The 13,518-nt window shown below is 43.0% G+C and overlaps 1 protein-coding gene across 1 annotated transcript in view; it reads right to left on the bottom strand.

Annotated features, from left to right (window-relative positions):
• AASS (aminoadipate-semialdehyde synthase) overlaps positions 1-12,450 on the bottom strand; it is a 44,626-nt gene extending 32,176 nt beyond the window's left edge. The window contains exons 1-9 of the mRNA XM_035127117.2: positions 12,323-12,450; positions 7,850-8,072; positions 6,125-6,301; positions 5,573-5,657; positions 4,036-4,103; positions 3,070-3,216; positions 1,856-1,934; positions 1,648-1,775; positions 765-913 (exon numbers count right to left, since the gene is read on the bottom strand). Of these exons, the coding sequence (XP_034983008.1) occupies positions 765-913; positions 1,648-1,775; positions 1,856-1,934; positions 3,070-3,216; positions 4,036-4,103; positions 5,573-5,657; positions 6,125-6,301; positions 7,850-8,062 (1,046 nt within the window). The 5' untranslated portion in view covers positions 8,063-8,072; positions 12,323-12,450. The remainder of the gene's footprint in view (positions 1-764; positions 914-1,647; positions 1,776-1,855; positions 1,935-3,069; positions 3,217-4,035; positions 4,104-5,572; positions 5,658-6,124; positions 6,302-7,849; positions 8,073-12,322) is intronic.
• Between the last annotated feature and the right edge of the window lie 1,068 nt (positions 12,451-13,518).

Raw genomic sequence — 13,518 nt, 5'->3', positions numbered from 1 at the left:
ACAGCTGAACAAGACAGATTTAGTCTGCCATTAGTACTCAACAAAATACTCTCCCCAGGGAACCTTAGTAAAGATTTCAAACAAGGGATGGTTCTAGACCAGGGTTTCCTAAATTTGGTTCTCTGGCTGTTTTTGGACTACAACTCCCATCAATCCCTAGTTAGCAAGACCAGTTGCGAGGGATGATGGGAATTATAGTCCAAAAAACAGCTGGAGAACCAGGTTTGGGAAACTCTGGTCCGGGCCAAATGGCATCCCAAGCAAGGAACATCTTCTGAACTTCTCTGCGAGAAATGAAGTTACAGGGAACCAGGCAGAGGGCCTTCTCGGTGGTGGCACCCACCCTGTGGAACGCCCTCCCTTCAGATGTCAAGGAAATAAACAATTATTTGACTTTTAGAAGAGATCTGAAGGCAGCCCTGTTTAGGGAAGTTTTTAATGTTTGATGCTGTACTGTTTTTAATATTCAGTTGGAAGCCGCCCAGAGTGGCTGGGGAAACCCAACCAGATGGGCAGGGTATAAATAAATTATTATTATTATTATTATTATTATTAGTAGTAGTAGTAGTAGTAGTAGTATTGAATTCCATGACAGAGCAAACTTTAAGCCAAGTCTAATTTTTAGCTCTGGCCCCGTCCACTTCTAGTTTCAGTCCCTGTAAGATTGCCTCTGAGCAAATGCAGTCCTCAAAAGAAAAATGAAACAGAGGGTCCCCAGCACCGATTTAATTCATTCCCGCTATCACCAAATACAAGCTTCTTACTTGTGTGGCAATTGCGGACAACCCTCAGTAGCAGCAGCAGCAGGTCGCAGAGGAGCCAGAAGTCGCTGGGCATCCTGCCTGCTTAGCAGTCGCGGAGTATGCTGCTCCCAGTAGATCCCATTGATCACGCAAGTAGCGTAAGGTGCAATCTGTAAAACAAAGCTGCAATTTCTCCTTACCCTGTAAGGACCCAACACCTTGATCCAAATAGTTAACTATGTGATTCAGTAACTATGTGATGCAAATCCTTGATGCTGACAGTATGCCTCACTTTATCATCTGGTCATGGAACCAGGCGGTTCTCTGGATGCAACAGGCATCTAGACAATCATCAGCTTAAAATGGAAAACGAGTGAGGTCCCAACTGAAGAATGGGAACTTTAAGCTGACAGAATATGCACAGCTTGCAGACTTAACATATGCAATAAGAGAACAAGAAGAACATACGTTTAAAGAAGACTGGGAAATGTTTATTGAATATATGGGGGGGCAATTGTGCACATTTGAAAACCTGGGCAGCATTAAGATAAATTCAACAGTGTAAGTAAGTTTTGATGGCTGTAATAATGGAATAATGAATGGTTTAGTTTTTGTAAAATTTGGAGGGATTTATGATATGCAAAATGAACCACGGAAAGAGAAGGGAAGTCACTGATATTTAAAGGATGTTTAAATGCATATTCTAAATTGTAAAACAGAAAAAATTATATATATGACAATCACCAGCTTAATTCTTTCTTTTTTGAGAAAAAGCACATTGGTCACATGAGTTACACTGACAGGAAAGTGGGTGCCATAGGTAACAGAGGTCATGGTAACTATAGGGCAGAGTCTGACTCATTTGGAAGACTTCGGGGCAAAATAATGGGAGAGGTGTACTCACATCCGTGTTGAAACGAGAGGTGTAGTGTTCTGGGTGCTTGTCGTAGTCCACGGGGTCATACACGCCATCGCTCTTCCTTACGAGGTGGTGGTGTCGACTCAACACCGTCCCATAGACTTTTCTGAGGTCTGTGGAGAGGAGCACAGTAAATAAAAGAGAAACAACGTACCCCCGCAGAGCTTCTGAAGCCCACCCCAGAATGCCCTACCTCCAGTTCGAGAGACCTCCTTCAGCTCGTGGGGCTCCACAAACTCACAAGGGAGGGCATTGAACATTTCTTGGGCACCCTGTAGATAAAAGTAAGGCTGATAGGTTAGATTTTCCAAAAATAAAAAATAAAAAAAATGCAAGGAATTGGGAAGTTCTAGGAACAACTCTTCTGCCAAGGACTGTCCTGCACACATTACTGTGCCTGTGTATGGTTCTGGATTTAAACCAGGAAGACTGGAGTTCAAATTCTTGCACTGCCACAGCATTCAGTGTACGACCTCAGGAATCTCCTCCTGTCTGCTTTTGTCCAAGTTTCTACCATATTATTCAAAAATGTATACTTGTTGCCTAGACCTTCAACCATCCAACTCTTCCACCCTTTGCACCTTCTCCAGATGGTTGGGTGCTCCTCAAGGGCTGAAATCAAACAGCAGTGGCAGCATAAACACAGCTAGAGACCCACAAATCATGTTCATCCTACTATTTTAAGGGGCTCAGGTTCAGTGGAAGAACAAATGCCTTGGACAAAAGGTCACAGGCTTCAATCCCTGGCATCTCCATATAGGCCAGCAAGACTCCTAGTTGCTGTCAGTCCATGCAATGATCAATGATCTGACTTAGACACGGACTTGGGACCAGTGTTAGAAACTCAGGCATATAAGCTAGGCACCAAATGCCATCTTGCATCCCGACAACGAAATGTCTATCTGTCTATGACCCTTGGGGTCCCTTCCCATGCTACAATACTATGATTCTTTGATCTCAACAATATTGCTTGACTGCAGCTTGCTCTTACAACAATTCACTCATCCCAATACGCAAGAAGGAGAAGCACACGCAGTGGAAATGAAAATTGCATCAACTGTGGAGTAAAGCCCAGTTGCCAACCTGGCGCCCAGAAATCTCACTGTGGTCGCAACAGGACCCACGCCAGTAGCAAAACGCGCCTGGCGCCTGGCTAATTTTGAACACTGACTTGGGCCAATGATCTGACCCAATATAAGGCAGCTTCCTATGTTCCAGCCATCACATGGGACACTTTATGTGTGCATCTCATTACTCCTGTATGGAAGGAACAGAAATGCAGTAAAGGGGGCCTATAGCTTTATTGAAAGATATGAACAGGCCTTATACAGTATGTACTACAACAAGCCAATACTCTGGTTGCAATGAGAAAATGTACTAGTGCTATGCATTTGAAGGGTGCCTTACCTTAGACACGTTGCCTGTGCCTGTAAACACAAATGTTATGGGTCCAATAGACTTTGGCATCAAGCCTAGGGAAATTTCGTAACCAGCATCGCGGACTGCTTGGACAGCCTGGCTACTGTTTCTGTAGTTGTGGGCCATACCAATGTGCTGAAACCAGGAAGAGATTAATGTCAGTGACTGGTGACTGGGAGAGGCCGCCGAGACCATATTACACCGGTCCTGAAAGACCTACATTGGCTGCCAGTACGTTTCCGAGCACAATTCAGAGTGTTGGTGCTGACCTTTAAAGCCCTAAATGGCCTCGGCCCAGTATACCCAAATGAGCGTCTCCACCCCAATCGTTCAGCCCAGACATCAAGGTCCAGCTCCGAGGGCCTTCTGGCGGTTCCCTCACTGTGAGGTGTGAGGTTACCCTGTGGAACGCCCTTCCACCAGATGTCAAGGAAATGAACAACTATCTGGCTTTTAGAAGACACCTGAAGGCAGCCCTGTTTAGGGAAGTTTTTAATGTTTGAAGCTTTATTCTGCTTTTAGTGTTCTGTTGGGAGCCACCCAAAGTGGCTGGGGAAACCCAGCCAGATGGGCGCGGTATAAATAACAAAATGATGATGATGTTGATGGGAGTCAATAGGCCTTTGGGACAAATTAACGAAAATCTACCCATCCCACCTCCCCCCAGCCCCATGTTCCCCCAGTAATACACACACACATATATGGGATGTGGGTGGCGCTGTGGTCTAAACCACAGAGCCTAGGGCTTGCCGATCAGAAGGTCGGTGGTTCGAGTCCCCGCGATGGGGTGAGCTCCCGTTGCTCGGTCCCAGCTCCTGCCCACCTAGCAGTTTGAAAGCACGTCAAGTGCAAGTAGATAAATGGGTACCGCTCCGGCGGGTCTGCGACTGGACCTAATGGTCAAGGGTACCTTTACTTTACCTTTACATCTATCTATCTATCTAATCTCCTTACCATAAAAGGAGTATGATGCCCCAGGGCAAGAAATCGCAATCCCATTCCATGTAAAATGTTGATCATACCTGGGTCAGAATTACAAAATACACAGTTAGTTCAGTACACACAGTTATTAAATGCTGCAACAGAGTCAAACTGGTGAGAGAAGTAAGGAAATTTAAAGGGGGTTCTAGAGTCACAATGCCTCAAAGCGACTAACAGACCATTTGCTCCAAGTTCCTGGGCCAGGTGGAAAACCCACCATGAACCCAACAGAGTCACCCAGGGCCAGGGTGGATTTGATTTGAATCAAATCGATTGAAATCGCGATTGAAATCATTAGTCAGTAAGACTTGATTTAAATCATTTTTTTACAGAAAGACTCGTTCTTGCTGGTATAATCTTAATATTTACAACCCCGGTAAAGGTTTCATTCTTGGAATAATAAAAATTTCAGAGTAGTTTTTACAGTTATATCGAAAATTACTGATTTGGTTTTGAAATACATAGACAGATAATGGATTAAAAAAAACTTATGGAATATGCAGAAATGGCAAAACTTACCAGAAGACTAAGCAATCAAGATAACTTTTTATAAAGGAGTGGAAATGGTTCATTGAATAATTACAGATAAATTGTAAACAGATAGGAACATGGGCAGGATTATTGTAATAACCTGCAGTTTCATAAGAGTATATATTTAAAGAAGATGAATAAATGAGCAAATAAATTAATTTGGATATGCAGAAGATATTAAAAATAAATTTAAGGAACCACAGAAAGACAGAGAAGGAAGTAAAGTTTTGAAATGCAAAAAGGATTGTAAAATTAGTGAAACGTATAAACCTGAAAAGTAAAAAAATAAAAATAAATAAAAATAAAATAAATAAAATAAAATGCAAAAATCTCGAAGGTGGCATAGGTGAAGCATCCCTCCTCCCCAATCCCATGCTCACTAATAACTGTTTAGAGATTGGTTTTCTTTATAACATTAAGCAGTGTGTTAATGCTTTTATAGCGAATGAGTAAATTAAATAAATAAATAAAAGCTAGCAAGTGCAAAGGCATGGAGTTCCCTTCTGGTTGAAAATGGCCAAAACACAGTACAGTGGTACCTCGGTTTATGAACACAATTGGTTCTGGAAGTCTGTTCATAAACTGAAGCGTTCATAAACTGAAGCGAACTTTTCCATTGAAAGTAATGGAAAGTGGATTAATCCGTTCCAGACGGTCCGCAGAGTACTTAAACTGAAGCGTTCATAAACTGAAGCGAACTTTCCCATTGAAAGTAATGGAAAGTGGATTAATCCGTTCCAGACGGGTCCACGGAGTACTTAAACTGAAGCGTTCATAAACTGAAGCATGGGTGTAATTGGTTCCGGAAGTCTGTTCATAAACTGAAGCGTTCATAAACTGAAGCGAACTTTCCCACTGAAAGTAATGGAAAATGAATTAATCCGTTCCAGATGGGTCCACGGTGTTCATAAACCGAAAATTCATAAACCGAGGTGTTCATAAACCAAGGTTCCACTGTATTAATATTTGCTTTAGATACCTGCAACGCCAGCCCACTTTCCGAAGGCTACAACTCGCACTCCTCTATGATCCACCATCTTCTCGTAATCTATCAGTCGAATGTTCTGCAAGTACAACACACCATATATACATTTGTTCTCAGGCTCCACTCATCCGAGTACACTAAAAAATCAAAATCAAATCCCAGCAACCCCTGCCATTTATAGAAAGATGCATGTAAAGGAAGTCGCTTCAATTCTTTTATAAAGCAATGCTTTGGGAATGTCTCCTATGAGATAAATGGGATTTCTAAATAAAAAGGGGCAAAGATAAGCCTTCCAGCCACTTCCATTCATCTCAGTAGGGGGTTAGACCAGGGAAAATGTGCCTTGAGTCCATTTATTCCAATGGGTCTACTCTGAGTTCAATGATGTTTGTTTTGCCTTTTATGCTACTAAAACACACTGCCATTAATTCATTGCCGCATCGTGGAAACCCAATATTGCACTTTGCAAAACCTCTCACCCTGCCGAACTGACCATTTCACCATATTATAATAATAATTAGCAATCTTCGGTAACTGAAATGTTACCTTGCTCAGGATCTCATCCAACAAGGGCATATTTGCCTCCTGAGCTTTAATAGTATGAGAGAAGAATGCATAGTTCTTGTTGGGAATTAGTTTATCCTCCGGTGGTCTCTTCACGCCCACAATCAGGCAGGCCTCCGAAATGTCTTCCTGTATAATACCGCCAGCTTTAACATAGTCCTGCAAACAAAGCATTGGAGAGGAATTGACGTCTCGAGCCAAACTGAACAAAGGCAGAAAATATTGAGACAGCCCAGTAGATGCCATTCTGGAAGGTGAGCCTTATTTCTATACTGGTTATCCACTCGGGGCCAGTTCTAAATGAAACCACACACTCGGTGCCAGAGCAAAATGGCAGTACACAAGGATTGCTCTTTTCATATCAGAAAGAGGGGAGGCTTTCAGCCGAAGATGTAGCTTGTGGGTTCATATGCAAATGAATCTTAACTGTTCAAAGCCATAGGCCACCACAATATTGATTCCATAAATCTCTATGCGAACTCAGTGGGGCTGTTAAAGTAATTTTAGACTCTCAGCTTGATGGACTTATTATGGGAGGAGTTCAGGTGCCGTTTTACTTCATTTACTTTATTTTGGGGGGGGGGTGCTGGCCCTGTTGGGGTTTGCCCATTCTGCGGACCCCCCACTGAAGTCACCACTGTGTCAACCTCAGCCTCCGTCCCCCCTCTGCTGGTTCCAATTCTTCCATCTTCCGCTCATTCATCTGCAGCTCCTTCCTCGCTGCCCCATCTCTTCCTGTCATTCATTCACACACTCCTCCTTCCTTTTTTTAATTTTTTTTAATTTAACTTTATTGGAATTTAAATTAAAATACATTCACACACAAAAACAAAAACAAAACACCAAAAAAATATAGAAATGACATACAAAAAAGCCAAACAATAATATAAAAAACATAATATACAAAATCATATATAAATAATAACCATAATAAAACATAAAATAATACCGTATAGCTTCTACTACAAATAATATAATGTAAATGATAATTATAATAATCATAAACATAATAAATAAAGACAATACAATCAGCAAAGAAAAATAAACACTTATTCAATTATTCAATCATGTCCGAAATCATGAGATCAGCATACGCTTCCACTATATTCCTAATTCCCTTATTTACCTTGTTTATTTTAATCCTTCCCCTATATCTTCTCCTCCCACATTAGACTTCCACTTATCTCAGATTCTTTAATTACTATTCTCTTATACTGCTACCCCTCAATTATATCTCAAAAAAATGAAAAATAATAATAATTCACTATTATTTAATTTTATCCATTTAAATTTAAACTCAAATTGGCTCAATACGAGGTATTAGAAATAAACACTCCTCCTTCCAGCCCTCTTTTCCTAGGTGCTACCCAGTTCTACAAACTTGTCTGGTGCCTGCCACCTCTTTAGCAAGTCCCTTGTGTTTGCTTTTTCAACCTCTCCTTCTCTAGGGCCTTCTGGGCCCCGCTCTGCCCCACTCCAGAAAACAAGGCAGCTCAAACAGCAACAGCAAACTTTGTAGCTTGCTCAGTCCCTCTGTGACATCAGAGCAGTTGAGCCAATCGCTGCCAAGAGGCTTCATCAACACCCATAAAACCACTATGGGCATTATAACACCAAGGGCCCAATAATTTTGATTAGATGTGCACAAGAAACAAACTGTACACCGCTCCTACCCTCAGGATCAACAACAAAAATCTCAGCACTTACTTTTTCGTGGATGGACCTTCGATTGGACGGTTGCACCAGAACTTTGTAGCCCAGGTTGGTTAAAAGTTTGACGTGCCGTGGGGCTAACGGGGCTCTTCTTTCCCAGGCATTGACGTCCTCTCTTCTGATTGCCAGGACAGATTTATGATAATGCTGCCACCTTGACAGGTGTCGCTCAAAACTACCACCTGTGCGTTTGAATGCTCGAAGCATGATTAAAAGCCTAACAGCAAGCAAAGACAAAGTAATAAGGAGATGCAACATAAAGGTGTTCAGAAACAGCCATTATGTGTCCATCCATCCTCCTGCCCCCAACAACAAAAAAACCTGGTCTCCTTAGAAATCTGCTGTAAAACTAGTTAGTTTTTAACACAAGGTGCAATGCAGAAGTCATAACTGCACATTGCCAATTAACTGCAAACGTTTCCAACTTTTTAAGAGGGGGAAAAACCTTGAATGTTGTATTCCTTACTAATGAAAACATGAACTGAAAATTGTTACAAGTGAAGCAATCTGGTAACAGTCAAAAGTAGCATCTGTATCTGAAATTCAATCAAGGAATCCAAGAATTCTAAGCAGTGTAATCAGTGCAGAATGAATGAGAAAAACTTGGCCTAAATCATCAACTAGTCCCTTCTGACTTTTAATTCCAAAACTATGGATGCGAGAATAGATTTATGGTTCTCACACTAAGAGGAAGGATGAACGATACGCGGTGTGAAGGTTGGCAATTGCCAACCTTCTTGGGTTCCATGATCACTGCAGATGGTGACAGCAGTCACAAAATTAAAAAACGCCTGCTTCTTGGGAGAAAAGCAATGACAAACCTAGACAGCATTTTAAAAAGCAGAGACATCACCTTGCCGACAAAGGTCCGTATAGTGGTACCTCGACTTACGAAGACGATCCGTTCCACGGCCGTCTTCGTAAGCCGATGTCTTCAGATGTCGAAGCGCTGCTACGTGCATGTGCAAAGTGCGATTTTGCGCTACGGCACATGCGCAGAACGCACGCACCGGGCGTGAGCGGCGAAAGGACTTCCGGGGGTTGTCAACTTCGGAAGTCAAAACCTTCGGAAGTTGAAGCGTTCGGATGTCGAGGTATGACTGTAGAGTTAAAGCTATGGTTTTCCCAGTAGTGATGTATGGAAGTGAGAGCTGGACCATAAAGAAGGCTGATCACCGAAGAATTTATGCTTTTGAATTATGGTGCTGGAGGAGACTCTTGAGAGTCCCATGGACTGCAAGAAGATCAAACCTATCCATTCTTAAGGAAATCAGCCCTGAGTGCTCACTGGAAGGACAGATCCTGAAGCTGAGGCTCCAATACTTTGGCCACCTCATGAGAAGAGAAGACTCCCTGGAAAAGACCCTGATGTTGGGAAAGATGGAGGGCACAAGGAGAAGGGGACGACAGAGGACGAGATGGTTGGACAGTGTTCTCGAAGCTACCAACATGAGTCTGACCAAACTGCAGGAGGCAGTGGAAGAAAGGAGTGCCTGGCGTGCTCTGGTCCATGGGGTCATGAAGAGTCAGACACGACTAAATGACTAAACAACAACAATCCTACAACAGTCAACACTTGCCAAATTCCACATTTATTGGTTTTATTTAAGTATTTATGCCTCCATCCTTCAACATGACCCACACCATGTACATTTTCTTACGTTGTCAAATGCAATATGAAATTCTGGCCTTCTCTTTACATTATAAAAATGAGAATTGAGATGCAGCCCTGAAGGTATCCATACTGCAGTCCAAAAATTGTTTTGCAGAGCTTGCTTCTACTTGGAAGTAAATCTCATTCAGTTCAGTAAGGTTTACTAACATTTAAGTGTGCCTAGGACTTAAGTTTTAGTTACCCCTTTAGTAACCTTGGTGGTTTCCTTTGAAACAAGCGCTATTCCACAGGAAGCAAAAACCCAAACATTACAAATCTGAAACTGCAACCGACATCACTCTCTCTGCTTTACACACCAAATTCATCGAAGACTGAAGGGCGAATGAGAATTTTCAATTTTTCAAAGTGCATGTTGTTATTGATACATATCAACACAGTAAAATTACCCAGCAGGCATTGTAAAATTTCAATAGATTCTGGCTCCAGTTTTGAGCAGAAAGAGGTTTGATTATAATACAGTCATACCTCGGTTTACAACCGCCTCGGTTTACAAACACTGCGGACCCATCTGGAACAGATTAATCCACTTTCCATTGCTTTCAATGGGAAAGTTCACCTCAGGTTAAGTACAGACTTCCAGAACCAATTGTGGTTGTAAACCGAGGTACCACTGTATGATCTACTGCCCATCTCATCATAGCCTGACAACATTCGCAAGGTGGACTGAGAACTGTTGAGCTTAGTGCCACAATCTATCAGACTGGAAAACATAGAGAACAATTTGTTATATTTGTAGCTTTGGTACAATAGCAAACATCTTTGCTATTACAGTTACCAGCAACAATGGTTTCATACACACATTCACAACTATTTGGTCTCGGTTGTACGATTCGCCAGTCACTACGACAAACAGTAGTTGCTCTTTGATGACTAAGACCGAGTGGAAAACTTCACCACTCCTAACCCTCCTCCCTCCTCACTGATGCCACTGCAAACACTATTCCGTTGAAGTCAGGAGAAAAACACGTACACTGCCTTTTAAATATATTCCAAACACATGTAAGACTGCTACCAGGACAACCAAGCCCTCAGTAAAACTATTCGCATTACTGAGCTTAAAGGTCCTTATATATTCCAATAAGTAGAAGCCAATTACCACCGATATCAACAGCAAGATATTTTATGCCTTTCTATGGGGAATGCAAAAAGGTTGTTAAACTTATCTGTCTCTAGTTGCAAAGGCTGTACATTTGCCAGGGCCTATGAACGTAGTCAACCAGAGAAGCAAGGTAGAAATGTGAACAATAAAGAAATATTGTGGTTCCTTGAAGACTAGCACCTTGTAGGCCCTTTAAAGACAGGGAGCTTTGAAATGCTAACGTATTTTTGGTGGCATCATAAGCCTTTAAAGCAGTGGTTCTCAAACTTTTTTTCCTCTGGGCCACACTTTCAGAATAAAAAGTTGCTCACGCCACACCATTTTTTATTATTATTGGTAACAAACACAACTAGGATTGTCCTCAGTATCACTTCATGCTCTTGCTCTCATTTTGAAAAGATAATTATCCATATTCTGCAAAAAATAAAAAAAAAATATACTATACTATGAAAAATATTTTGATACTATGCTAAAAGTTTGTTTGATACCATACTACACTGAAGTGTTTAAATGTTTCTTTGATTGCCCTTGAATCTTCCCACCCACACCTGCTATCCTCTCCTGCCACACCCTTTAAGAACCATAGCTTTAAAGACTCACTGCCCTTTTTGGCATCAAAAGGCTAACCTAACCACTCCTCTTGAAAGAAACAGCCACCTTTCCCTCAGGCTAAAAATTCCTCAAGTCTCCAGACTTGAGGAATGCTGCGAGGGAGACAAAAGGGGGGTGGAGCAGAATCAGTTGCTCACGGCATTCATTGCAAATCGGTCTAAAAAATGAAAAAGGAAGACATTAAAAATGTCCAGAAACCTTTTAAGTCTATCGCAGCAAAAAACAGCAATAACACAAGCTTGTGGCAACTTAAAAACCTTTTTTAAATGATATAAACTTTTGTGGGATAGCTCGGTCGCTAGAGCACGAGGGTTAATCTCAGGGTTGTGGGTTCGAGCCCCACGTTGGGCACAAGATTCCTGCATTGCAGGGGGTTGGACTAGATGACCCTATGGGCCCTTTCAACTCCACGATGCTAAGAAAGTCTACTTCATCAGGTGCATGAAGCCTCAGGTGGGAGGAGAGGAGGGGAGACGCCCACGAAGCACACAACCCGGATTATTTGGCCCAGGAAAGCACCCATATGGCCGAGTAATCAGAGAAGCAGCGCTCTCTTTCTTTCTTTTTAAAGGGTCTCTCTGCCTAATCCGTTGGGAAGAAGCAATCTTTGGGCTCCCACACTGAGAGCTAGAAACTTTAAAGGCTTAGTTTAGTTTTGAAAACTAATAAAAATTTTAAAAAAAGAAACTTAAAGGCTTGCTCAAATGTGAAAGACAAGAGTGCGCGACGCTCTCCAATTACGCATTGCCAGAAATGGGGGGGAAAGCTCCACTAAAAAAGCAACGCAGCTTCACACTAGAGGTTGTGCAATGATGCAAGTCTGCACCTCGGCTTTCCCCGGGAGGCCTACGGCAAGCGATTCTAGGAGCCTGGATCTCTAGATCCCGCTGCTGCTGCAGGATCTCCAGCAGCAACGTGGGCGCTGGGATTCCCGGAGGCTCCTAGGCCTCCGTTGCAAATATATATCTGATCTCCTCCTACAGCACCTAGGAGCGGCAAAGCTCAGGCTTTTCCCTCCGTCGCAGATAGGCAGGCAGGCAGGCTACCCTCTCCAAGAGCGCACGCCAGTTTGCTCGCTTACCTTTCGCGTCCACGCGTGGGAAAGGTGGACGCCCCGCTGTCTGTCCCCGGCGAGCTCCGCCTGCCTGGCCTTGCGCAACAAGCGGCCAGCTGCCCTTCAAAGGCGCGCGATTTGCAACATTGCGAGGGGGAGTCGGGCTGCCTCCCCCGCCGCCAGCCAATCCGGCGCGACCTCGTGGGAACAACCTTCCCCTTCCGCCAGTCGCAGAGGCCACCCGGAGCTGCGTCACTAGGCGAGAGCACGCAAGGATTCCGCACGGGGGGGGGAGGGTCTCCTAAGGCACCAACGAGCAGCACTCGAAAAGCCAGGACGCCCCGAAAGTTGTTGAACTTTTTTAAAGGAAGATTTTAGGAAGACCAAGACTGAGGTTTTTTTTTAGGAAGTCCCAAAGATTGAGGGGGTCTTTTTCAGGAAGACCAAGATTGAGCCTTTTTTTTTTTTAGGAAGACCCCAAAACTTTTTTAAAGGAAACCAGCGAAATTGTTGACATTTTCTTAGGGAAACTTGAAATTTGCTGAACTTTTTTTTAGACAAACCCCAAAGTTGTTGAGGAATTTATTATTACTAATATTTTATTATTTTAACAAAAACGCTCAATTTTTCGATTGACTTGCCTAAGATCCAGAACAAAGCAACACCTTTCGGAATCTACACACACACACACACACACACACACACACACACACACACGTGTCAATTCCGCCTTTGAAATTTCTCCAATGTCCGAAAAAATCCGGACGTGTGGCATTCTTAGGACCACAGCCCCCTTTCTGACAGATCTGGTGTATGCAAAAAAAGGGGGGGGAAGGGAAGGAGAAAAATGTAAAATAGGGGGAGGGGAGAAATGTGAAACCCAAAGGCCATGAAATGCAAGCTTGGGATGTGTGAGTTCAGCATATACAGTCACACTGGAGCAGAGCACATGCTTTGCATGTAGCATAGAAGCCAACTCCTAGGGGCCAAGGTCCCTTTAGCCCCTCCCCCCCAAATATTTAAGGAGGCTAAAGGTAAAGGGACCCCTGACCATTAGGTCCAGTCGTGACCGACTCTGGGGTTGCGCACTCATCTCGCATTATTGGCCGAGGGAACCAGCGTACAGCTTCCAGGTCATGTGGCCAGCATGACAAAGCCGCTTCTGGCAAAGGCAACAACCTATTTATCTACTTGCACTTTGAGGTGCTTTTGAACTGCTAGGT

Source organism: Zootoca vivipara, chromosome 10 (genome assembly GCF_963506605.1).
Source record: "Zootoca vivipara chromosome 10, rZooViv1.1, whole genome shotgun sequence".
NCBI lineage: Eukaryota > Metazoa > Chordata > Lepidosauria > Squamata > Lacertidae > Zootoca > Zootoca vivipara.
Note: the sequence above shows the minus strand (reverse complement) of the source record. Positions and strands in the feature narration are given on the sequence as shown.